This window comes from Lampris incognitus, chromosome 18 (genome assembly GCF_029633865.1).
Source record: "Lampris incognitus isolate fLamInc1 chromosome 18, fLamInc1.hap2, whole genome shotgun sequence".
In the NCBI taxonomy this organism is placed as follows: Eukaryota; Metazoa; Chordata; class Actinopteri; order Lampriformes; family Lampridae; genus Lampris; species Lampris incognitus.
The window spans coordinates 20894878-20921298 of NC_079228.1; the positions used below are offsets into that span (position 1 = coordinate 20894878).

The window sequence follows — 26421 nt, forward strand, 5'->3', positions numbered from 1 at the left end:
GCAGTCAAGGGGGCAATGGTACAAAATGCAAAGGACAAAGTGAACAAAAGAAACTTAAAAACTTGTATAAAATATATGCTTAATTTAAATCATTAAATACTGTACATATCACATAGAATTTCAGAGCTACAGTAGGTGACCCAACACCTTTAAGCACAAAAAAAAAACGTTATTTCTAAAAGCACACAAAAAACTGTTAGTTAAAAAAAAACTTCTGAGGGTATTTTCCAATAATTTAACAATTGCACTCCAAATTCTGCATAAGTATTGGCTGTATTCTTTTAACCCTGGCTAGATGCTGGTCCTTATTTTGCACATCTAGATATTTTTAACCATTTTCTATACTTAGCAGAAATCCTGTAAAGAGTCATGTTGGACTGGTACTCAAATGCAGCACAACTGGACATAATAAATGGACTAAATATGTTAAATCAGGGCAAAAAGAAAAATAAAATAGACAAAAAATAAAATAAACCCCACCTACGTAAGAAATGGTGGAGTACACCTTTAACTGCCACAACAAAGTGGACGGAGTATGTTCTGAGAAATCACTTCCAGAATGACATAACAGTAATAATGCGACAATAGGAACTTCTTGATAGCAGGGTTTCACTAAAGCAGAAGCAATGCTGCATAGGTTCACACAGCAAGCATGAGGGTACCCTTGTTAAAAAGAGAAGACCTCTTTTTTCTTTTTCTTTTTTTTTCCTTTAAAAATCCACACATCCAATGCTACCTTCCCACCTTCCATCACATCTGCCGTCTGTAAACATTTGAAATGTTCGCTCCTATAGGAACGATCACACGTTTTGGGCAGGTACTGGCTCTTCAGTGTATTGACTTTTCATCACAGTAGTCAAGAGTCTACAGACTCGACGCAAACATGGCCGACAGTATGGTCATCAAACAATAAATGAGACCACCTGCTGTGGCTTCCTATAGTCCCAAAGAGAAAAGGATGGGACTGCTCTTGGCTTGGACTTGCCCCTCCATTTTATTCTCAACAGGGGCTTGGCCAGTCTGCTCTACCCCAGTCCAGGGGACCCCTTTCAGGCACCAGGTGTGGGCTGGCTGTGCCTGGTCAGCAGTAGTACCAGCAAACTGAACAGCCCCATGGCCCCAAGTCTCTTCAGCAGGGCTGTGCTGTCTTTGGGGATGACAACGTGGGCCAGGTCATTGGTGATGAGGGAGATCTCGTGCGCCACACAGACAAAGATGAAAGTGCTGACCAGGATGTTGAGTGACGGGATCCCAGGGATCAGTACCAAGATACCCTTAGTGTCAGCCGCCAGCCAGATGTGATACTGGCAGATGAACAGCTGGAAGAGACATGAATGAAAGAGATACTGTGTGGTTGTGTGTTGTTACTGGAATATGATGGACTGAATGTCAGGGCAGTGGGGGGGGGGGTGCAAGACGTGGACTGGGTTCTGATGAAAACAGAAGAATTTAGAGTACGTTTACTGTAAACAGTAATAAAGGTATGTGTGTTTTGGGGTTTATGTGCATTTACATTTTGCATGATTGCATCATCTGACACAGAATGCCTGACAAAGAGCCTGCAAATACCCTTAGTCAACAGTGTATTACTTTGTAGAGAAACATTAATTTACTCCATGTCGCCAGACATGTCTTACCTCTAAGGAGATCTTTCCAAACCATGCAAAAAATGAACTGTACAAAGATCGGGCATAGCCGGGAATGTTCCTGATTAGAATGAAGGCCAATATCTGTGAAGAAGGCAGGACATTTCAAACAATGAGAGTATTCAGAGAAACATTCAAGTCATTGTGAGAGCCTTAACATTTACAATTCAAATTTAGTTGAGTAGTACGATCTAGTTGTTACTCAGCTGGCAAGAAGGTGAGTTTATGGGTGATAACGTACAAGTTGAGGGAAAAGCACTTATCCTGTTTTTATAGTATGCATGTTACTGCAAATCTCCAAACATACTTCAAACAAAAATGTCCCTATGGTGTCTTTAATCTAGAAAATATTATCTTCTGGTATGGAAGATTGCAACTCGCTTGTTATACACAAATCCCTGTCTTTTATAATTAAGGACAATGATAGCCAAAGACAAATCCCAGGGAATTATATACACCAGTGGGCATTTCACTACATAATGGGTTTCACAAACTGATATAGAGCAAAGCCCCCAAAATTTCAACATGCAAAGTAGTAGGATTAATAGCGCCAACAGCTGTCCCAAGCTGACTCAGATGCTAAATCTTTGAAATAAAATTTGATAACAATAGCTAGCGATAGAGAGGGGATAAGAGATGAAAATGGTGCTAGAGTAAGGAGAGACAGTGAGGGGTAGGAACGTACCTGGACCACAGAGATGTAGGGATGCATCTCGTTGCATTCCGTTTTGTTTTTGCAGCTGCTGGCCCATAAGGAGTAGGCCTACAATAAAAAAAAATTTTAAAAAAAAGAAAAAAAAGGGGGTAGGTTCAGGGTACACATTTCTTACGAAGTAATGAGAGAAACGTTTGCTTATACTTTAACTAAACCCTTAAATAAATGCTTAATCCAAAATTGTATCAGTGGAGCCACTGAGTAACCAATAATACGTGTGGTTGTACTTGAGTACAGGTGAGTGTGTGCATTTCTATAACCATTCCTTTCTGTATAACATACCCTCTAAGGCTGCTGCCATAAATGTGTTCTTAGTCAATATGGGTTAAAAATGCTGGTAGTACAATGGAAACACCACGTTCATTGGCAAATTTATCAATACTTTCCTCCTACTATTATAACAAAGTGAAATACAATAGCACAGAAATAAGAAATAGCTGATGGAGACCACTTTTTACTATCAATGTAGACAACAAACGTGTGAGAAGATAGCGGAGTGTGGATGGCATTACCATGAAGGAGATGGCAGATAGGAAGAGCAGCAGATTTGAAATCTTTGTGGAGAAGAGAGTTTCTCCTTTGCCCTCTGACAATACCTGGCACTTCTGAAGCACCAGGTAGATGAGAGCAAACAGCATCCCGTGGATCACTGCCTGTAACAAAATCAGTTATAGTTGGGTTCATATATGAATTTTTGTCATACTTGAATAATTTTTTTTTGTTCACCCCCTGTTCAATGGACCTTCTTAGCTTTGCTTACTGACTTTTGTAGAAAGTACATTTTGTCAAATAAAAAAAACCCAAGGGAGTGCTGGTGTGATTGCTGGCTGCTTAGGTATTTGACTTACAAATCTGTCCAGCCTCCATCTGAACCACCACTCATGGATGCTTCCATTCAGTTCAAAGAGCTTGGAGATGGGCCACACAGAGAAAATGTTCTCAAAGAAACCCTAGAAACAAAACAAACAAACAAAAATTTTTAAACAGAAATATCATGTAGGTTGTTTTACCCAAGGACAATATTATAATCAAGGACATGCAATCCTGATAGTGTAGCTAACCTGGGAATGGGCAAAGAAGCAGATACACAGGAGCAGCCCCAGTAACTTGGCTAGGATGCCCAGATGCCACATGCCAGTACCTGTTCAGAATAAGGTGTACATATATATTTATGTGTGTTAGGGATGATGAAGTTTCTACAAATGCAACACTGCTGATATTAAGGACAAATATATGAATTTATTGTCCAACATTAACCATGGTTAACTCTGATTAACCAGGATAAAAACATGACACCCACTGTTGGCCTTCTTCTGGAGGATCTGCGGCCACATGGCTAGCGTGGCATAGATAATGACAAACCAGAAGGTGACCAAGGGGACAAAGTAGTAGAACTGGTAGGGTCTGTCCATTACCATACACAATACAAAGACGAGGAAATTCAGACGGAACAGCACCTAGGGAGATACCATACAAACAGAAAAAGTGAGTGAGAGAAAAGTTCATCCAAGCGCAAGAGAGAACATTGTCAATGTAGCATTAACTGCTTTTTAGAGGAGAAATTAAAATCATATGTGGACTCGCCTCACTGCTCTGTGGCACCCTCTGGTCCCGGACACTCCAAAAGCATTAACATAGAAATGACCTTTCGCTCCATGTCTCTGTGCTACAACCCGTTCTTCATGGCCAGTTTGCAAGCTAAATTTCACGTAGCTGGTGATCACTTTGTCATCATTAGTTAGCTAGGAATACACATGTGGCTACAAAATAAGCTACCGTTACAGTAGTTTAAAAAAAAAAAAAAGGATCACCGAGAAAGGGTACGTGACCAGCTGTGCAAAAAAATTGGATTAGTTTTCCTGTACAGGAGAAAGACAGTCAAATCCAATGCTGTGCTGTCAAAAATTCCGGACAGGTCTGTTCTGGCTGAGGAAGTGGGTGGGCTAGTATGTGCGTGATATGAGCAAAAACGCAATATTTTCAGAGTCCGAGTCCCACTCCACCTGCAAGTCTACCTACCTCTCCCAATGCTTCCCTCTCACTGAAAATAAATGAGGATCAGTCAGTTGCCGTGAAAAAAGTCCTTTAGACTGATAGTGAAATAAACTTGAATTAGGAATTTCCCATTATGCTTATCAATCATTATTTGTTTGACAAGGGCACATACAGATGCACTGTGGCCACACACTGCTCCTGGGTAACAATCAGATTGCACTCTACATGAGGCTTCTCCTTAGGTGTGGCTACTTGGATAATGAGTAACTGAAAAACTGCAGTCAAAATACCACCGACTTAAACTCACCTGACAAACACGATACAGTCCAAAGTCGCCTTTGAGCCAGAAAAATGAGAAGTGTCCATAGCCGGTCTGGAATAGATATGCTGCCACCAGCACACGCACATGCATGTACACTGGAATGAACTGGACAGAGGAAAAAAAAATCCCTTTCAGAATGCATTCCTATACTTTCGACTGTAATAACTGAATTCTATTCATTGCTCCTAACCTAGTCTCTTATAAACACAGTCACAACAAGAAATTGACACCACTGTTGAAATATTAAAATGAGGTTGGGGCCCCTGTTTGCCATTAAGCTTTTCACTGGTATATACCAACAAAAAAAAATGTGATTGCCTCTGAGAACACACACATTAAGAACAAAAATCAACATAAAATAGAGAGTGAAAACAAATTTGAATACTCTTCATTCCCTGCATTTCCAATGTGACCCATGCTTATTGTGATAAATGGGAGGACAGAGGACTCACTGCACTGGCTCCAGATATGTGATAGATGAGGATGACCAGCTGCATCCAGCCTTTCCACTCATCTGTCTGTTCTCGATTAAGTAACTTGGTCTATGTGGAAGAATTTAACAGAGGAATTATAAAAGGACTTGATTTAAACAGAAATTACATTTCAGAGATAATATCTGAAATAACTTCAATGTTAGAATAAATAATAACAGAATATAGTCAACGTAGATACATTTTTATTAGGGTGCCTTATTTGGACATAATTAAATGAGGTCCAGAAAGTAATCTGAGATAGTGTTAGGGTATGTAATTCCATCCATCCATTATCCAAACCACTTATCCTACTCAGGGTTGCAGGGATGCTGGAGCTTATCTCAGCAGTCATTGGGTGGCAGGCAGGGAGACACCCTGGACAGGCCGCCAGGCCATCACAGGGGTGACACATTCACACCTAGGGACAATTTAGTGTGGCCGATTCACCTGACCTACATGTCTTTGGACTGTGGGAGGAAACTGGAGCACCTGGAGGAAACCTATGCAGACACGGGGAGAACACCGGGTATGTAATTATTATCTCTCAAATGAACAATGCTTTCTCACCTCTTTGCTGTTCTCACTGTAGAACACACCCAGTACAAATATGTAGATGAGTGGGATGAAAAAGGTGGAGTGTGTGTAGAACTTCTGCTCCTTCATAAACACGTCAGCTCTGTCACATAGATAAAAATAGGCCATGATGACCCCCATGCGGCACAGCGCCTGGAAGGGTGCCTTGGGTCCCAGGGGGGAGGCTGCTGTTGCTGGCTTCTTCTCCTCAAGGCTTTCCACGTCAGGGGGCATGGGGCGGCGGTGGTTCCAGCCAAGAATGTGGAGGACCAGAAAGACCAAAGCAGAGCCCAGGAAGATGCATGCAGACAGTTTCTGGAGGAGATTTGGTAGCGGCACCTTCTGGCAGCAGGAACCATCTATGGGCCTCAGATACTTGTTACAAACAGAGTTCATGAGGACCATGGCTCCCTGGTTGAAGAATCCAAGAGGATGGTAAAGAAGATGAAGCAGGTCACAAATAAAGTTAGATAAAAATGATGTTAACAATGTGACATTCTAGAAATTATGAACTAAATAATGGCCCCTTAAAAGGACAAGGCTGGTGTATTTTCGTCTTTTGTATAGTTGACATGGTCTATGAGAAGATGGAAAGCAACAATGATTTTCTCCTACTCACCAGCGGTCACGTTGTAGCCAACAACAGAGACGGTGGCATTTTGCAAGCCATTGAACTCCATTGTGTTCCAAAAACCCGTTTAACCAGGTCACAGAGCTGTTTCTTGTTTTGGTGAACACAACTCATCATTACAAACAACTCGGGCATTGTGGTTTTCTCTGAATGTGTTCACAAACAGCCACAGCAACAAGTTTCTTTTCTGCCTGTGTTACTCTTTGCTCTCGTATCAGCGAGCCGGGAAGTTCCTGAGTATGTGTCTTGTTTACATAGAAAATACAGTTGTTGCTGTGAACACATCCATCTGTGAACAAATTCGGAGAAAACCACAATGCCCAACTTGTTCGTAATGATGAAGGTTGAGTTGTGTTTACCAAAAGAAAGAAACAGCTCTGTGACCTGGTTAAGCGGGTTTTTGTAACACAATGGAGTTCAATGGCTTGCAAAATGTTGCTGTCTTGGAGGCTGGCTACAACGCAGATGCTGGTGAGAAAATCATTGTTAGTTTCAATCTTCTCATAGACCATTTTGACAAACAAACAAATAAATAAATACCACCATTATCCTTTGATAATTAATTCCTGATCAGAATGATAGTTGGTAGTGGTAGTAGTCCAGTAATTATTATCTACATAAGATTTTGACAAAAAAACAAAGGCGCAAAATAACTACCAGTCTCACCGTACACTGGCTTGGCGATAAGGCCTTGGTTTTCCCTCATCTACGTCGATGCAAAAACTATGCTACCACATATGCTACTCTACACTGCCAGATCAAAACGATCAACAAGAGAAATTATATAAAACAAAAGCAACGAAATCCCTATTAAAGGATGTTAAAGACCCAATCCATCCTACCACATTCCTGGTGCTCTCAGGCAGGTGCAAGCCATCGGGTGATTTGGCGATAGTTTCCATGGCAGCCTGGCGCGAGGCGGCCAACAGTTTCACACGGGCCCTGGCATGCCGCTTGCTGCTGTTGAGTGCATCCACCGCTGCCTCATTGTACATTTCCAGCTGCTGGTTGGTGATCCTCTTTCTATTTTCACTCAGCAGCTCTTCATTTACAGGGTCTGGAGGAAAGAGAGAGGAACTGGTAAAGGGGTTAAATGGAGAGAGAAAAGCTGACCCATTAAAAGGCACCTCCCCCCTTTTCTCCCCAATTGTAACTGGCCAATCACCCCAGTCTTCCAAGCCATCCCGGTCGCTGCTACACCCCCTCTGCCGATCCGGGAAGAATTGCAGACTACCACATGCCTCTTCCGATACATGTGGAGTCACCAGCTGCTTCTTTTCACCTGACAGTGAGGAGTTTCGCCAGGGAGACGTAACGCATGGGAGGATTACGCTATTCCCCCCAGTTCCCCCTCCCCCCCAAACAGGCTCCCCGACTGACCAGAGGCACTAGTGCAGCAACCAGGACACACCCACATCTGGCTTCCCACCCGCAGACACGGCCAATTGTGTCTGTAGGGACGGTCAACCAAGCTGGAGGTAACACGAGGATTCGAATCGGCGATCCCCGTGTTGGTAGGCAATGGAATAGACTGCTACGCTACCCGGACATCCATCCCATTAAGGCGTTCAGACAAAGGTAATTAAACGGACAGATGATGATTTGGAGAAAGCTCGGAGGGCTACAAAAATGAGAAAACGTCAATGATTGATGAGGTAAAAAGGGCTATGAAAATCTGCCACGACAGAAAAAAATGCTAACTGCCACCTGAGCTGGGTATGCTATTAGAAACTGAGTTCACCTTGTAGAACCCAGTAGACCTCTCCGTCCTCTGCTAGCATCTCAAGAGGGGTTGACATGGCTGTCAGGTTGACTTTGTACTGCTGAAGTGTCTCGCTGCTACCACTGTGCAACTTGATGGACCACTGTAAGAGAGATGGAATTAATCAACAATACTTAAGGAACCACCTCATATTTGTCTCTTATGTGTTGTGTGATGGCAAAGCACTTCTTAAAAAGCTTACTGTAGCAGCTCCCAGGACAACAATGTCCGGTTTTGCTGACAACTCCTGCAACACATTAGATAAGTCGCAATGAGAAAAACAAAACCATATTTAAACCATCTTAACAATTTCTACCAAATTTTATGAGACCGCCACGATCCACAGATACTGCCTGCTCGGTATCTAAAGTAAAAATTCAATAAATATCTCTGCTAACCTTTGTCCATGATATCAGGCGTTCCTTCATGGAGTTATTTGCCTCTGGATACCACAGAAAGTTCTGCACCAAAACAGGGAGTAATTTGTTTCAACTTTTATCATAAGAGTTTTTGTTGCAAACCAACATTCCAAAACCCACCTCAAAACAAACAAAATACACAAAGGAACAGGTTTATAAATCAGATCTCAGCAGAATACGTTTCTATTTATTTATTTCATTTGGTGGACTTGAAAATTATGAATGACAGGAGCTGAAAAAGACATCCAGCAATAGCTCACCACAGTAACCTGGGAGCTCTCATCTTCAAAAGGAATGTCCTCATGCTGCAGATATCACATGGGAACACAAAAAGCCAGTCAGTCAATGAGACAGGGGACCCCCCCCCCCACCAAACACTCAAGATCCGACCAACATAGTCATGACTGTTAGCATAATTCACATGCACTCTGCATTTTTTTTTGTGTTCTGGAGTTGGCACGGCCTTTATACATATAGCTAACTTAACAGTTCATGGTTCAATTATTGGTTTAAAAAGGTGTTTTCCCCTTTACCATACCTTGTTTCCATCCTCCCTTCGTTCTGGCTCGATAATCTTGATAAAGGAATAGAATAGCTGCCTGATTCTGGAGTCCCCGACAAAGGCCACCCTCTTTTCAGCAAGGCAGGTCTTCGCTTCACTGTGGGAATAAGGAACTTGACTAAAAACTCACCCCAACAACTGCAGATGGCAAACACATACTTAGGTGGTTTACAATTCTATGATCGAACTTGGATTTTTTTTGTACATTGTCCATCTGTGATATTCATCTTCTCAGTGGGCTGTTTGGCTCACAAATGCCCACCCCCTCCAAACACGTGTATGGTGAGGGTATACACACACACACACACACACAAAGCTTCTCTGTCTCACACATTCATATGCTCATATTTCACATTCCCCTGCTGGTATGTGTGACTCACGTGCTTTTGTATTTGTGCATCATGCAGCCATACGGCTGCCATACGTTCTCCCCCAAGTAACGTCCACTGGACAGCAGCCAATCACATGTGTCTCCGCCTGGAGGCAAGACACAGAGAACCTACCAGTCAGGCCAAACAAACCCCGTTGCTCTTGCTTTATCTCCGTCAATGGCTTGAAACCTGCTGCCTCAATAGTACCCTGGCTTTCCATTCAGTGCTGTCAAAGGACATGTATACAATGCAGGGCTCAGCCAAACAGCATAGTACAAATGAAGCCATGCAGATTTCAGCTCAAGCATGAACTTCTCTGGCTTTCCATTTGTGTGCAAAATGAATGGAACCATCTGCAAATGAATCAGAGCATGCAAACAAGAGGAGATGAAGGGTCGTCTGGCTGGCGAGATGAGGGCGTATCTGGTGTCAAGGCAAGCCAGACAAGTATACCTGCTCTCAGTGCGCATCTCGCTTCCATAAAAGAAAACACTGTATGCTAACTACAAGGGAATCACGTTTGTTAGATCCCAATTAAAATTCTTTATAACCTGTTTTGCAAGTGGGCTTTGTGCCACATCTTTCGAGACTTCTCCGAACCTGCGAGTGTGCAACTTTAAAAGAGCAGGAAACACCGACAGTCCCTTTTTTAGTGACGTCTGATAATACTTGAGTAGGGGGTCGCGCAAGTTTCTCTCGGAGCTAATGTTAAACCTGGCGAGGGGAGGAAGTAAGGTGCCGTCATTGGGCTGCCACGTAAAATATCTAAAGAAATGAAAGAAGGCACACCATTTAGTGCGGCCAGTGGCAGTTCTCTGGGAAATTAGCCGAACATCCAAATACACGTTACGAGCCATCCGTGCATTAGCTAGCGCTTGCTACCGAGCACTGGTGGGAAAACGTAAACACGAATACGCGGTGTTGGCGCAAGTCCGCTAGCTAGCTGCTCAAATAAACCCGCCCGGCTAACGTTAGATAAGCATGTTTATCCGGCGGACGTGTGCGCGCCGACTCAGCTCATTCGCCGCCCTTGTGTGAAAGTCTGGCAAACAAACACGTATCTCCTCCACGTTGTATTGTTAAGGGAGAGCAGCCTGCAGAGCAAGGCATACCCGTACGAATTAAGCTAATCTTTGCTAGCTAACGGTCGCTACGTCCGTACGTCAAGTGTTTTCACCCACTCCCTGCTCTTTACCAGTGACAAAACACCAACGGACGACCACTTACCTCCATAATACCGCAAAGCTGTGTGGAACACAAGGAGCAAGACGACGATGGCTAGTGATATGAATTTAGCGTTTTTTATCGTAAAATACTGATTTATTTCACGTTTGCCTAGGCTATAGGCCAAGCCCGCCATCTTTGCTCCTCCATGACAACAGGCAGATGGAAGGGATGCGGCGGGGCTCTACGGTGCCGTTCACTCTCGGAGCTCGTCCACGCTCCTCCTTCTCCTCCCTCCCTTTCTCGCAGCAGCTGAAGGCGTTTTGTTGAATACGGAATTAAATGTACAATAAAGTGCTTAGCGTCACTGACACTGTCCTTGTTGAGTGTCAAACAAAACTTGGGTATCAGAAAGATGACTAGATAAAAATTTTTAAAAAGAGACGGAAGAAATGGTCTCAAGAGCAAACCTAATAATTCAGTTTTCAAATAAACAGCAAAAGTAAACCAGTGTGAACTGTCTCTTAACTGGTTGAAAAGATTCCTCTTTGTTCAAAAGATAATATGCACTCGTTTACTTTTGATGTTTATTTGAAAACCAAGTCTTAAGATTTGCTCATGAGATTTTTTTTCGGATCAAGTTACCCCCCCCCCCAGTTTAATTTTCCGATGCTTAAAACGTTTTGTTTGGAAGTTTTGAAACAAATCTATTCTACCCCGAATTTTCTGCTTGTGTTTCCAACTGCAAATTATCTAAGGTGGCAAAAAGGGGGTTCGACTGAGTCTGTATTAGAATTGGGCCACTGTATACAGCTGTTTTCTTTTTATCAACAGCTCTCATCTCACAGACCCGCAGGGCTGTGTACTAAGCCCAATCCTGAACTCCCAGTTCAACCATCACTGTCATCATCATCATGTGGTCACTCGGGGTCGAGTATGACTAGTGTAATAAACAAGCCCGATATGGGCTTTGTCAGAGACCTAAAAGACACAACACCAGTCGAGGAATATGGAAAAGTAGATAAACCTTTATTTCATCACCAATTATATTAAAAGGCATACAGAGTTGAACAGATAGGCCTGAGGACCGGCGACTACTCACAGGCAAGTAAAGTCTGTTAACTGTAGTACAAACCACGCACAAGGAATAGGGCACACTTTAAGATCAGGCACGGCACGCATGAATGCAAACACCACACCCTTTACGCTCCGCACGCTGGGAAATGAAACACTAGGCTACACCTCCACTCAAGGAGCAAACGGGGGCTATAACGCCTGCTCAGACACTGCAAATAAGACAGTAAACGTCCCCACCACCCGGGTAACTTGAGCCGCCCACTAGCCCTCTGCTTCTCTATAAAAAGCCGGCACAATAAAACTCACCAATGAATACGTATATAAAACATAGCACAAAAGGAATAGGGAAATAGCATGAGTTAAGACTTAGCTCGCTCGGCTGGCGAGACCCTCCCCCAGGGTCTGAGTTTTATTGGCACCGTCCGACAGCCGGGGAAACAATCGCGTTCAGTCGGCGGTACAGGCAGCGGGCAGCGGCGTGCCGACCACTGGAACCAGGGCTGGAGAGCGGAGGTCCGCGAAAACACTCCTAAGCGTTCCCGGCCCTCTCTAACTAAAGGAGGCAACTAGCCTCCCCTCCTAATCTGGAACAGCTCCCCTACCTTTCTGTCTTCAGCGCCGGCAATACTATAAACTGCGAACGCCGCCTCCCCCCAATGAGTGTATTCGCAAACCAAACAAGTCAGCTCTCTCCAGCAACCCTGAGGGACTGCCTAGCCCTCTCTTTTAACTTGCGTCTCCTCCATTCTAGCTGCGCGGCTGCAAGCAATCAGTTCATTAAGGAGCCACGTCTCATGTCAATCACCTCTCGCCGCAGGTTTACTACACTATCCTCCTTCTGGGTCCTTCTGGGTCTTCAGATGGATGTAGAGACCAGTCCTGGAGCTGCATATTTTGGGGCAATGTGGGCAAGGGTGTGAAGGAGTGGTTGAGGATGTGGTTTGGGCTTTTCAGGTAATTTGCTCCATTCTGAGTCTGTGCTTGTTTTCAGCAGCACAGTGGAGGTCATGGTTGTAGCGCACAGCACCTTCATGGACAGCCAGCCTCCAGGCCTCCCTGTTTTTTGTTTGCTTTTTTTTTACTGCTTGTTTCCAGGTGTTAAGGTCGATGCCAAACCTTTTTATGTGGGCCTTGATGTTATCTTTATATAATTTCTTCTGTCCTCCTGGGGCACGGCGTCCTGTCACGAGCTGAGAGTAAAGGACTTGTTTTGGGAGGCGAGAGTCAGATATGTGGAGGACATGGCCAGTCCACCTCAGCTGATGTTGTGTGATGGTGGCAGTTATAGTAGGCATGTTGGCCTCCTCGAGGATGCTGAAGTTTGTGTGCTTATACTCCCAGCTGATCTTGAGGATCTTCCTGAAACATCACTGTTGGTACGCCTCGGGTGCCTTCAGGTACTTCTATAAGTGGTCCGTGTTTCTGACCCATACAGTAGAATGGGCAGCATTACCACTTTGTACACTAGAATTTTTGTTCTGACCTGAAGGTCGCAGTTTTCAAAAACCCCTTTTCTCAGTCTTGAGAAGGCCCGGCTGGCACAACTGAGATGATGGTGTATGTTGATGTCAATGTTGGCTTTGGAAGAGAGAAGGCTGCCAAGATATGGGAACTGTTTCAATTTTCGAGTCTGGTGCTTTCTACAGAGATGGATGGGGGCAGAGTAGGCGTATTTCTGTTGGGTGGGGATTGATAGAGGATATGGGTCTTTATGTTAATGACCAGGCCAAGCTGCTTGTATGGCTTTGCAAAGGCGTCCAGTATGCTCTGTAGTTCCTCTTCTACAAGGGACACTAAGGCGTTATCATCGGTGCACTGCAGCTCAATGATGGATGTGATGGTGGTTTTACTTTTAGCCCTGAATCCGTTAATGTTCAAAAGATTCCCATTGTCAAAGAAAGTTGAATCAGTTCATCGGAACATGTTTATTTAGAGAAATATTTCATCACTCTTCTAAGTGACGTCTTCAGTCAGACTCATCGCTTCAGAGCATTGACCCAGGATGTTTATAGGTTGACTGCCTTGGTGGAGGATGTGTGCGTGGGACAGCTTTTTATGTGGAGAAGCTGATGCACCTGCAGCCACCACACGGTCCTTGGCAGGGGGTGGTCAGAGTCTAATGGTGACCACCCTCTGTTGCAGCCTACATCCGCCTTCACTGGCAATATGACCTGGAGACATCCTCCACCATTTCCACTGTTGAGAATTTTGTTGGATCATAATTTATCTGGAACCTCCCCCTTGACCTATCTGCCTTGGGTGACCCTACCAGGAGCCAAGCTCTGGACGGCGTAGCTCTTAGGCTTATTAGTACAAGCCCGCTTCCCCAGTTCAACCACAACTATGTTGGCCCATCACAGCTCCAGTTCCATTGTCAAGTTTGCTGATGAAATCAACTTCCTTGGCTTCATCACAGGCAGTGACGAGACGGCCTACAGAGAAGAGGTGAAAGCCCTGGAGAGGTGGTGCCAGGACAACAACCTCTCCCTCGATATCAGCAAAACCAAAGAGATGATTATGGACTTCAGGAGACAACAGGAGGGTGTGCATACTCCTATCCATATCAATGGATCGCCTCTGGAAAGGGTCAGCAGCTTCCAGCTTCTCAGTGTCCGCATCACCAAGGAACTTGTCTTGTACCACACGCCCTCGACTATTCTACCTACACATCAAGTATGAGCAAGCGTCAAGACATATTCTTCCTACACACACCCTCAATGCAGAATTATCACATTGCACATTGTTAGTCCAAGAAGCATTTCAAAAATGTTCTAACCAATGTTGAAACCAAACCTGTCCCCTTTATTTCAAACTATTATTTCAAATGAAACGGCAGTCATTGGGAGTGTCTCTACTCAAATAGTCAATATTCATATTGTGCATGTATCATATCAAGTACACTGTCAACTGTAACAATTTCTGGCAGATCACAACACATGTTTTCTAAATGCAAGCAGTCATCTTAAATTTACGGTTGATTACGATTACTCGCAAATCAATTTTCAGGCATTTTGATCATTAAAAAACAAGACAAATTGGCAACAGCTCTTTACAGGAAATCCATCCCATCTCTCCCAAAAAATGTTTTCCCATTCACTCAGTATCTGTAGCTCAGATGAGTCTTACAATAAACATATGGTGACATAGGCAGTATGAGGAAAATGCTGTAGAGGGATTTAACTCAACTCAACACTTTATTGCAGACTTGGGTCCATAACAGACAGATGAAGGATGAGAACCATTGGTAAAAGATAAACCCTAGACAATACATAGAGTAAACACAATAAAATAACATAAAAGGAACAAATCAGTGTCTTACAAGGAGGCAGCTACACCAATGGCCCACTGCTGGGGTGGTAGCGCGTGGCACCGAATCTTATGTTTGTTAAATTCATGATGATTACATTATCAGAGTCAGTGAGATGAATACGTAGTGAGACGGCAAATAAATTTATACATGAGATTTCTTCGAACAGCCTGAAAAGTATTGACTCCTGCAGCCACAAACATTTCACTTGCACTACAACACTAGTTCTTTTTAGCAGTATTCTCATAGCATCATTATAAGCTACTTGAAGTCTCTGTAAGCTTGCTGTTTTGTAGTTTGACCACAGGTGTGCAGTATGGAGTGGTGTACAATATGCTCTGAACAGAGACATCTTCACACTAACTGAACACATACCAAACTTGTGTGAGAGAGTGTTTGCTTGTGCATAAATCAGCGTAGCGTGTGGGAGGATCACGCTGTTCCCCCCCTCCCCCCATGAACAGGCGCCCTGACCGACCAGAGGAGGCGCTAGTGCAGCGAACAAGACACATACCCACATCCAGCTTCCCACCCGCAGACACGGCTAATTGTGTCTGTAGGGACGCCCGACCAAGCCGGAGGTAACATGGGGATTCGAACCGCCGATCCCCGTGGTAGTAGTACCTCGTGGTAGGCAATGGAATAGACCGCTACGCTACACGGATGCCCTAGGCACCCCTCTTTGAGTCAATATAACGAACAACTTTCTATGATTAACATGATCAAAAGCTTTGGAAGCATCACTAAATCACATAAGAACCGATGAGTTTTGGCCTCTATATTTGTTAACAATTTCGTTTAAGGCATATACACATAAGTCGGTGCCACGTTTAGCTTTAAAACCAAACTGGTTATCTGTGGAGTTGATAAACTCATGCAGGATTCTTTCTAGGACTTTAGACAGTATGCTAGCTGTAGGCCTGTAGTTATCTAGGCTGCATTCTTTACCAGCTTTGTCCTTAATGACTGGCACTAACAGAGCAGACAACTTTGAGTCTGGTAACAAGTCATGGATCATAAAGCCAGTAAAACAAATAGCTAGGAGAGGAGCTATCCCCGGACTGGCAAATCTAAGGTGTTCAGCAGTAACATGACCTAAACCACTTGCTTTGTTAACAGACAGCTTGTTTATAGCTTGGTACACGTCATGTGACATGATTACCATTGAATCATCACTCTCAATATTGCCCACCTTATAAGAATGTCAGCCACAGCGAATGTCTCAACAAGAGAAGGGTTGATTCAGGTAACGGAAGCCCCCTCTTCATTATACAATGCTCTCCTTTAGGAAAAAGAATTTCAAGGGATTGTGTAGAAACATTGGCATATTTTGAAATCTGATCTTAATCTTAAATCAGTCTTTAAAGATCCCCTACGCATTGTTTACAGATGTTCACTGGTGATCTCATAGTCAGAGCCGACCTTACATCAGAATGACCTGCTCACTTCTTATCAGCCATTCTAGATGGTATAATTACAAGTGTGCACAGTGCGCACAATATATTTTTACTTTGAAATGTCATTCATTTACTTATCCGCATTCCAGTAAAAAAAAAAATCAGTATGAAGAGTATCATTACTTTGTAACACACACAAAAAAAGTCATCTACATGGTGGCTTGGCTTACATAGGAAAAACAACATGCTGTCTCAAGGCCCGTCTTTCAGAGCACAGAAGTAGCATGCATACAAACTATCAAAAGAACCCTGTGGCTGTGCATTTCACCTCATTCAAACACAACCAATCCACAATGAGACACACTGGGATTGAATACGTGAAAACCCTCAGAAGGGGAGGCGACATCAACATGTTCCTTTTGAAAAGAGGCATTCTATAATTTTACCCTTAATACTCTTATCACCTAGTCTGGGTGGCGTGGTGGTCTATTCCATTGCCCACTAACTCTGGGATCGCTGGTTCGAATCCCCGTGTTATCTCCGGCTTGGTCGGGAGTCCCTACAGACACAATTGGCCGTGTCTGCGGGTGGGAAGCCGGATGTGGGTATGTGTCCTGGTCATTGCACTAGCGACTCCTCTGGTCAGTCAGGGCGCCTGTTCTGAGGGGGGTTACAGGGGGAATAGTGTGATCCTCCCACGCACTATGTCCCCCTGGTGAAACTCCTCACTGTCAGGTGAAAAGAAGTGGCTGGCGACTCCACATGTATCGGAGGAGGCATGTGGTAGTCTGCAGCTCTCCTCAGATCGGCAGAGGGGGTGGAGCAGCGACCGGGACGGTTCGGAACAGTGGGGTAATTACACTGTTCCCCCATTTTCTCCCCAATTGTACTTGGGGAGAAAATGGGGGAGCATCCCCGCAACCCTGAGTAAGGATAAATGGTTTGGATAATGAATGAATGAAAAATACTCTATTGCCTAAGGGCTTAAATTTATATTTTGAACTTAAACCTTTTTTGTAAGTGGTTATAGTTGAAAAAACAAAAAATGTTTAAGCATGATTAACAGACCATACTTTAGTTTTACAGTTATCTTAAGGAATATGATTGTCTCACCCAAAGGTTTATAGCTCTTGATGCAGCCTCTGTTTTCATTCTCTTCCTTTTTGTTTGTGTTGTTTTTCCTGTTGTAAGTATCAGTACAAATTCTGGCCAGCTGCTAGGCTGGACTTGCCTGTATTGTAAAAAATATTTTTTTGGGCAAGTAATTACCGTGTACTGTTTTTCAAATTTTCTACCTTTCCTATGATCCGCATATTCCATTGGATCATAAAAACTACTATATAGAAAATACATAGGATACATAGATAGATAGGGCACATAGATGCTAAGATTTTCATTGGGAGTGACGAAAAAGGACAGGATTAGGAATGATTATATTTGAGGGATCGCTCAGGTTGGACGGTTTGGAGACAAAGCAAGTGAGGCAAGATTGAGATGGTTTGGACATGTGTGGAGGAGAGATGCTGGTTATATTGGGAGAAGGATGCTGAATATGGAGCTAACAGGGAAGAGGAAAAGAGGAAGGCCAAAGAGGAGGTTTATGGATGTGGTGAGGGAGGACATGCAGGTGGCTGGTGTGACAGAGGAAGATGCAGAGGACAAGAAGAGATGGAAACGGATGATCTGCTGTGGTGACCCCTAACGGGTCAACGTAACGTAACGTAACGGGTAAACGTAACGGGAAAGGAGGAGTAGTAGCTTTTATGACAATTACTTCTGTGATTTATGATATATATTTGACTCAAATTCTGATGTACTGGATTTAATATGTGCCTGTATAACATTGATGTTGATGTTTCCATTTATATTTATTCATTTATTTTTTGCCCTTTTCATGGAGGCATGCTCTATCCCCCGTATGGGAGTATTAGACAGTGTTGTCCAGCTCTGCTCTGATTGGTCCAGCTTGACAGTAGATTGACTCTCAGTCATGCAGATCACAAACACCTGAGTGATTGTGTTAGTGCACAGGCGTAACAAGACAGCGCCGGGCCCTAATGCAAGATGGTGAAAGCGGGCCCCAGCCTGCCCATCACAATCAGACGTAACATAACATCATGTCAGTAACGAATGAAAGAAGTGAAAGCACGCAGCTTTAAAAAGACCACCAACAGTGAAATGCACTGCACAGCTGACACCTAAATGAAATGATTACTAGGAAAACAGACCGCCATGCTATAGAGGAGGAGTCATAATGGCAAGGCCAAGACAGTGATAGACTAGCCTACTTAACAAAATCTGGTGTCGGAGCATTACAACAGATGAAAACATATTGGTGATGCCGCACCAGCACATTGACACCATTATTCACATCTGCGCTTATAATAATAATAAACTATTTATATAGCAACTTTCAAAACACATTTGCAAAGTGTTTTACAATAAAAACAGAATACATTAAAACACAAAAAGATTAAACCAAACTAAAAACATTAAAATAACACATTATAAAACACAAAGAGTAAAATGAACTAAAATGCCATAAATTATAAATGCCCGAAAAGGCAATTTTAGCAAAGTGGGTTTTTAAAAGACGAGAGAAAGTTTGCAGCCCTGATCTCCTCAGACAGGTCATTCCAAAGTGTAGGAGCCCTAACTGCAAAGCTCTATCACCTCTGTGTCTCAATCTGGACCTTGGAACAACAAAGAACGACGCATCCGAGAATCTTGGGGAGCGGGAAGGAGCATAGGGTGACAAGAGATATGATAAATAACTTCAGGCAGGGCCTTTCTGGGCTTTGTAAGTAATCAATAATATCTTAAAATCAACTCTAAAAGCAACAGTTAACAAGTGTAGGAAAGCCAGAATCAATGAAACATGATTACATTTCCTATTCCGAACCTAAATCCTGGTGGCAGAGTTTTGGGTGAGCTGGAGGTGGAAGAGAGATTTTTTTTTACTGATGCCAGAGAGCAAGGAATTACAGAAGTCCAATTAACTGGTTATGAAGGCATGGATAACAGTTTCCAGGTTCTTGGTAGAAATTGAACCAATGATTTAACATGTTTGTCTAAGCTGAGGTTTTGATTACAAATGACACCAAGATTCTGCAATGCTGCATTACTGAATGAGACAATAAATCAAGATTGTTGGGCATTTGTACCACCCTGACCTATGATCAATATCTCTATCTTATCCGCATTTAGGTGCAGGAAATTTGGGATATCCAGTTGTGGATGTCATGAAGGTAGTTTAGCAGGTTGACATAGGCCTTATAAGGCCTTATAATGCATAGGCCTTATAAACACAAAACACAAGTGTGTAGGTTGATTATTAGTCAAACAAATGATAAATAAACTTTACTTACATCATAGGTGCGGTGCACTCTCCGGTCTTTTTACTGTGTGAAGACTTGACACTTTACCATCTAGCTAACTCTTCTGTGTGGATTTTGCTATGCAGTAGTACGCATGTCCATAATTCTGCATGGGTACACTTAGAATTTTTTTTAACATACTGTATACTGTAGACTCAGTGCTCAAGTCTAGATCTTTGATGTGATAATGGCGAGATAAAGAGGGGTCCATGCGTACGGGCCCTAAACATTGTGGGTCCCAATGCAGTTGCATTACCTGCATATATGGTAGTTTCGCCTGTGTTTGTGTCCATATATTGCTTGTTCTGCTTTGTGATGGTGATTTGACAGATCTCTTAGATCTCTTTCAGATCAAAACATTGTTCAGTTAAAATTGCTGAGAGCCATTAGCACAGTGTGGGGATCTTTTGTCTGATTCTTGCCTTTAAGATCACAACAATTTAACAGTCACAGGTTTTAGAGCAGGGCACATCACTGTTACAGCAACTCTGCTGGTATTAAATGACATTGTCAATGCCCTGGACAAAAAGATGCACTGTGCTGTTTTATTTGTTGATCTGTCTAAAGCATTTGCCTCTGCAGACCATGAGCTATTGCTAAACTAGATTGAATGATGTTGGATTAGGGTAAACAGCTTTAAAATGGTTCAGGAATGATTTTACAGAGCACACACAGTGCAATCAGACATTTTAGCGATTTCCAAGGGTGTCCCTCAAGGTTCGATTTTAGCTCCTATTTATTTTTTATATTTATAAATAACATTGGGAGGGACTTGCAAACTGCTAAATTGCACCTAACGAGGACAACACAGTGGTGTACTCAGTTGCCCCTTCTATGAGCAAGGCCATTAATGAGCTTCAGATAGCATTTCAACAACTTCAAGTCTCACTACAGGGGCTCAAATTATTTCTTAATGCTAAGTAAACCAAATTCATGACCTTTTCAACAGCTCATCTCCAACCCCCAGGTAAGACAAATCTCTACACTCTAAACAGGGAGTTAACTGAAAAAGTGTCATCATGTAAGTATTTAGGTATTTGGTTGGATGAAAGTACACATCGAAAATAAACTAAGGATAGGGTTTTTATTTTTGAAATAAGGCTTGTTTTAACATGTTAGCCAGGAAAAAACTTGTGCTGGCTACCTTTTTAAGTGTTTTGGACTATGGTGATGTAATCCACTGCCTCTTGTACACTCCAACTTTTAGATTCTGTGTACCACAATGCTCTATGATTTATAACCAAATCTGGTTCCCGTACTCATCATTGTACACTTTATGATTTGGTAGACTGGCCATCACTACGCAAGTCTACGTAGAAAATTTAATTTGTATATTTTTAAGTACAAGGCCATGCTGGGTAAACTCCCCTCATATAATATGTAATCTCCTGACTCAGGCCTCCATCAGTCTTCAGCTTCGTTCCACCAGATGGCTCTTACCAAGGGTTTACACTGAGCTGGGGAAAAACGTCTTCTCCTATTTTGCTCCCTGGACTTGCAATAATCTGCAGAGAATACAACATTTTAATAATCTAGTCCCCCTGGTAAAATGTAAAGCCATGTTAAAAGTCCATGTAACTGAGTCCATGAAACTACACTCTACGTGGCATTACTGGGGCTGCAAAAAGGAAAGCCGTCAAGTCTACCATGGAGGCTGCAGAGAGGCCCCCAGATGGCTTTGGATCAGAAAGCGTGATCTGTGGGCCAACGCTGCTGGGACACAAGCCAGGGCCTAATCAACCCTGGCTGGGTCGCCTGAGTAAGGGTGTATGATGTTGAAAAACCCGAAACACCCAAGGACTTCAGGAAACACCACTGATGATGTGTCTCAGTGCATACTAGAATGTATGTTCGAATCATTCAAACTGTTTCAGCCAGTGATGCAGAGGAATAGGCTGGGTGACCACCAAGAAGAGATTGGTGATGACTGTAGAGACAGTTGACAGCTCAGAAAGATGACAAACGGGGCAGAAAGGGGTAGCAGCCCAACCTGCAACTTTTGCAAGGAACAACCCATAAAAGCTATAGACACACACAGCTATACCCCCAGCCTGGGGGGGGGGTGAGCACCCCAATAGGATGACCTTAACGATGATGACCTTGGCAAACAGACAACTTGAAGAAGCATTTGTTGCAAGGTCTGCAAGAATGAGCACGACGTATGGGTGTCCAGGTAGAGTGGTGGTCTATTCCGTTGCCTATCAACCCGGGGATCCCGGTTCAAATCCCTATGCTGCCTCCAGCTTGACCGAGCATCCCTACAGACACAATTGGCTGTGTCTGCGGGTGGGAAGCCAGATGTGGGTATGTGTCTTGGTTGCTGCACTATCGCCTCGTCTGGTTGGTTGGGGCGCCTGTTCAGGGGAGGGGAGGGGAACTGGGGGGAATAGCATGATCCTCCCATGTGCTATGTCCCCCTGGCGAAACTCCTCACTGTCAGGTGAAAAGAAGAGGCTGGCGACTCCACAAGATCCACCAAAATCAAATCCATTGGCTATCAGATATCAAATAGCTATTGTATCTCTCCATACTGGGAGAACAATGAAAATGTGCATGACATGGCCTCCGCTTCTGGCCTACAACATCACCATGGATAGCGCTAGCATGCAGCATCATAAAACCTCTTATTTACAAACTGCCCAGACCAAGTCAAAGCAATTCATGAGCAAAGAATAGAAATAATGATAAAAATCAACCTTCACATGCAGAATATGCCATGAACAAAGTCGCCATACAATCATATGCAAAATATGCCGAACCTTATGCCCTGATATTGAGTATAGTAGGCCTAATGTTACATGAGCAAAGTGTTAAGCAGCTATAATGTGCCATCACAATATGTAAAATTAATACACCAGCTTTGATTTGAAGTAGAATAAGATTAGGCCGCTTACCTTATTAGGCTACTTGAATATAAAGCCCATCGGTCCTTCTTTGTGAAGTGGGCAATGGCAGCATCATGCAGTTTGTCCTTGGATTTAAGATTCATCAGAAGGCCTTTTTCTATGGACATCAGTGCCAAACCTCTCAGTCGATCCTGTCCCGTTGTGTTTCTGGTGTGCGTCTTGATGCGCTTCAGGGCCAAGAAAGACCGCTCAACTGAAGAGATGGATACGGGGATGGTCAACACCAGACAGATGAGGTGATGAAGCTGCTGCATGCTCTCACTCAGCTCCTTCTGTGTAAGGAAATGAAGCAGGTCCACTGGGCTTCTTCCCTCGAAGTTTGACATGTTGACATGACTGTCAGTTCAGTCTTGAGCCTAGGGAGATCAAAGTGTTGCCCATAGTTTCCCCCAAGACTTTCAAACTCAGAGTTAGGGAAGTTTTTTCTGTATGTTGAAAACTTCTTTGGGTCCAGGAGGGCAAGGAACAAGAGCTTTTCGTGGTCATTGAACCTGTTCCTTAGTTGAGTGAGAATGTTATCCTGGATCTCACTGTGCAGCTGTTGGTACACAGTGTGCACATTTCCTTGACCTTATCTCCGTGCCCTGCGCCTACTAGGCGTCCCGATGTCATGCACGATGTTCTCATAGATGGTGTCAAAATCCCCCCTTTCTCTCTGTGTGGTGTTGCAAAAGTCATGAATGCTGGACAAATAAAACTGCATATCAAACTCCTTATTCTGCAAGATCTCAAACAGCACATCAGCAGATGCAAAAATCGGGTTGAATGTGGAGAGTAGAACGCAGAACTCAAAGCTTGTCAGCAGTGTTATGTATTCATCTGCTCTATGAACTGCGTCTTCTGCAAAGTGGTGGTGGTGGTCCACTATAAATTCAAAGAGCTCCAGGAGTTCCTCTCTCCGCTCGTACATAGTGCAAACCAAATGCGATGAAAAGTTCCACCGTGTTGGAGCCACTCTTGGGAGTCTTCGCTGACACATGTCATCCAGCAGTTTTGTACGTTTCGCTGATTTTGTGAAAAAAGGCTGCCAGGCCACTGAGATGAGAGAAAAAAACTTTGCACTCTTTAATTTTAGCAGTGCCTTGCAACATGACAAGATTCAGAGATTGTGCATAACAGTGAATGAAAGGAGCTTGTGGTATTTTTTCTTTAATTTTGGCTTCCATTCAGACCAGAGGCCATGACTGCGGCTCCATCGTAACAGTGAGCCACTACTTTGGCAGTGCATTCACATCCCTCTAAGAACTCAAGAACCCGGCCTGCCACTGCCTCTGCACGTTTGTCCTCACTGACGTCATCATACTTGAAGAACCTCTCCTTCACACCACCATCATAAGCATAATGCAGGACATAAGACATCTGAGCAGTATTACTGATGTCAGTTGTCTCGTCGACCATAACAGAAACAAAAGGTGTTTTCTTCACTTTATCTTTCATGGAAAAAGCTGTGGCCAACAACAAGCAAGCCTGCACGGACAGAGGAACATTGCCTTTGTCAGGGCTGTTGAGCAGCCTCAGTCACAACCCAGATAAGCAGCTGGTCTCCTTACATCTGCATCAGACTGGGAGCTGCAAGTCGACATGGGGGGGCTGCTCAGGTTCCCAGACCACATTATGACAACTTCTTTGAGGCCAGACGTAGTGCTATCATGAGCCTCTTCAAAGCAGGTGCTCCTTATAGAGCTGACAGTTCCCTGGGAGGACCAGCTGGAAGAGGCAAATGAGCAGAAGTGGTCCGAGTACCAGGAGCTGGTGGATTAGTGCCAGAGGAGAGGCTGGAAGGTGCGTTGTGAGCCCAGTGAATTGGGGTGTTGCTGGCCACTCACTGTGCAAGGTCTACACTACTTGGCATCACTGAGGCTGCAAAAAGGAAAGCCATCAAGTTTTCCAGAGAGGGCCTCCAGATGGCTTTGGATCAGAAGGAGTGATCTGTGGGCCAATGCTGCTGGGACACAAGCCAGGGCCTGATCAACCCTGGCTGGGTCGCCTGAGCGAGGGTGTATAATGTTGAAAGACCTGAAACACCCAAGGACCTCAGGAAACACCACTAATGATGTGTCCCAGTACATCCTAGGATGTATCTGTGAATCGGAAATGCAACTGCTCCATTTGAGCTGGATTTAGTCTCTTCCTTGTGTGGCCAATGTTTGTATTCTCTGTATGCTGTATTTTATTCTTATTTCTATTTAAACTGTAACTGGTGTGCTGTCTTGGCCAGCTCTCCCTCGGAAAAGAGATTTCAATCTCAAGGGACTTCCTGGTTAAATAAAGGTTTAATAAAAATAAAATCTTAGTCAATTAATGTCAAGTTCAGAGTTCAGCTCGGAAGTGTTTGCTAACTTGTATTCGTTGCGCGAACATGTCATGATTTTAACATGATCAACTAAAGTTTTATTGTTGGTAATGTTACAGTGAAATGTTCTCAAAAAAGAGGAAAACGACATCAGATCCATTTTTTATGAAGAGTCACAGTAGCACAACTCATACACAAAGACAATTTAAGGTAAACTGAGATACAAAAGAGATACAAAACAAGATACATAGATTGAATAACAAGAAGGTTTAGGGTTAGAATAAGATAAAGAATAAAAAAATAATAATTAAAGGATAACCAGTGCTGGATAAACAATATAATAAAGGCGAATCAGATGGAGGCAGAATCTCCCATTTAAAACCTGCTGAAATTCAATTCACGTGTGACCAACCATAGAAAACTAACTGGAACAGCACTTGCAGAATAACATTAAGTATACCTTACTTGTTTTGCAGATTCTGGGTCTGTATAACATTTAAAACCAGAGGGGCAAAATCCCTTTAAAAGTCCCTTTGTGTGTGTGTTATGTGTGTGTGTGAGTGAGAGACTAACAATACACATTGTTTGTCACACAAATGTAACAAAAATGTCCCTACCGATGTTGAAACCAGACCTATGCCCTTGAATTGTAGAGACCCTCCTAAGTCACAAAGAACTGCAAGTATACCCATGGGGTGCAGGTTTGGTAAGGACATACTGCTCTCTCTTTCTCTCTCTCTTTCTCTCTCTCATCCATATCAACTGGAAGGCCGCAAACCTGCAACTCTGCATACTGACAGATGGGCGCAGCTGTGGAGTTAAAATGACAAAAGTTGTTTGCGATCACTTAAAAAAATATTTTGTAGGGACAATTCAGTAGTCCCTTCACATTAGTAGGGACATATCCCCACCATCCATAGCCAAGTCTAAGCCTGTGGCTGTAACTCAAGGGAATATCAATGTGATGAATTTAGTATGCACGCTCCCATGAAGGGGGGCATTCTGCAGCAAGGGGGGCAATCCATGACGCTACACTAGTAATATTTTGCTGTGCATTTACACCCCCAATTTCTTTGAAATACACGAAGCTCTAACTGGGCTAAAGCGATTTGATCCTTTTCATGCCATGTCTTCTATGTGCCATCTCCTCAAGTGATCGCAATATTTTAATGTTGATATTTTTAAACTTGACCTTAACCCTGAGGAACATAGCGCGACCAACACAGTCAATAGGCCCCATTTTGCTGCAGTTTTTGGCACCGTATGTGTCCTTTGAGGCCTGTTTTCCATCAACACAGACTGTCCTTGATGAGAATATATGCCTCGCTCATGCCAATGAGAGAATCTGCAAGTAAATCTTTTGAAGGCATGCTGTGGGACGGGATAAACCGAAACGCATGATGGAGCAAACTTATCAGAGTCGTCAGCTGA

General features: G+C 43.4%; 1 protein-coding gene across 2 annotated transcripts; it reads right to left on the reverse strand.

Annotated features, from left to right (window-relative positions):
* Nucleotides 1-684: 684 nt before the first annotated feature.
* On the reverse strand, nt 685-10850 carry casd1 (CAS1 domain containing 1). Of its 2 annotated transcripts, none has more exons than XM_056297860.1 (18): nt 10697-10850; nt 9479-9575; nt 9075-9195; nt 8797-8841; nt 8516-8578; nt 8320-8364; nt 8097-8220; nt 7198-7412; nt 5719-6135; nt 5131-5220; nt 4664-4783; nt 3662-3818; nt 3423-3502; nt 3210-3311; nt 2874-3014; nt 2332-2409; nt 1638-1730; nt 685-1319 (listed from the first exon to the last, which is right to left on the reverse strand). In XM_056297860.1, exons 1-18 carry the CDS (start codon nt 10827-10829, stop codon nt 1050-1052), a joined length of 2391 nt encoding a protein of 796 aa, XP_056153835.1. In that variant the 5' UTR covers nt 10830-10850; the 3' UTR covers nt 685-1049. The 2 variants fall into 2 exon arrangements, with proteins under 2 accessions (XP_056153835.1, XP_056153834.1); XM_056297859.1 differs by having other exon boundaries at nt 2874-3010; nt 3206-3311; nt 3656-3818.
* Between the last annotated feature and the right edge of the window lie 15571 nt (nt 10851-26421).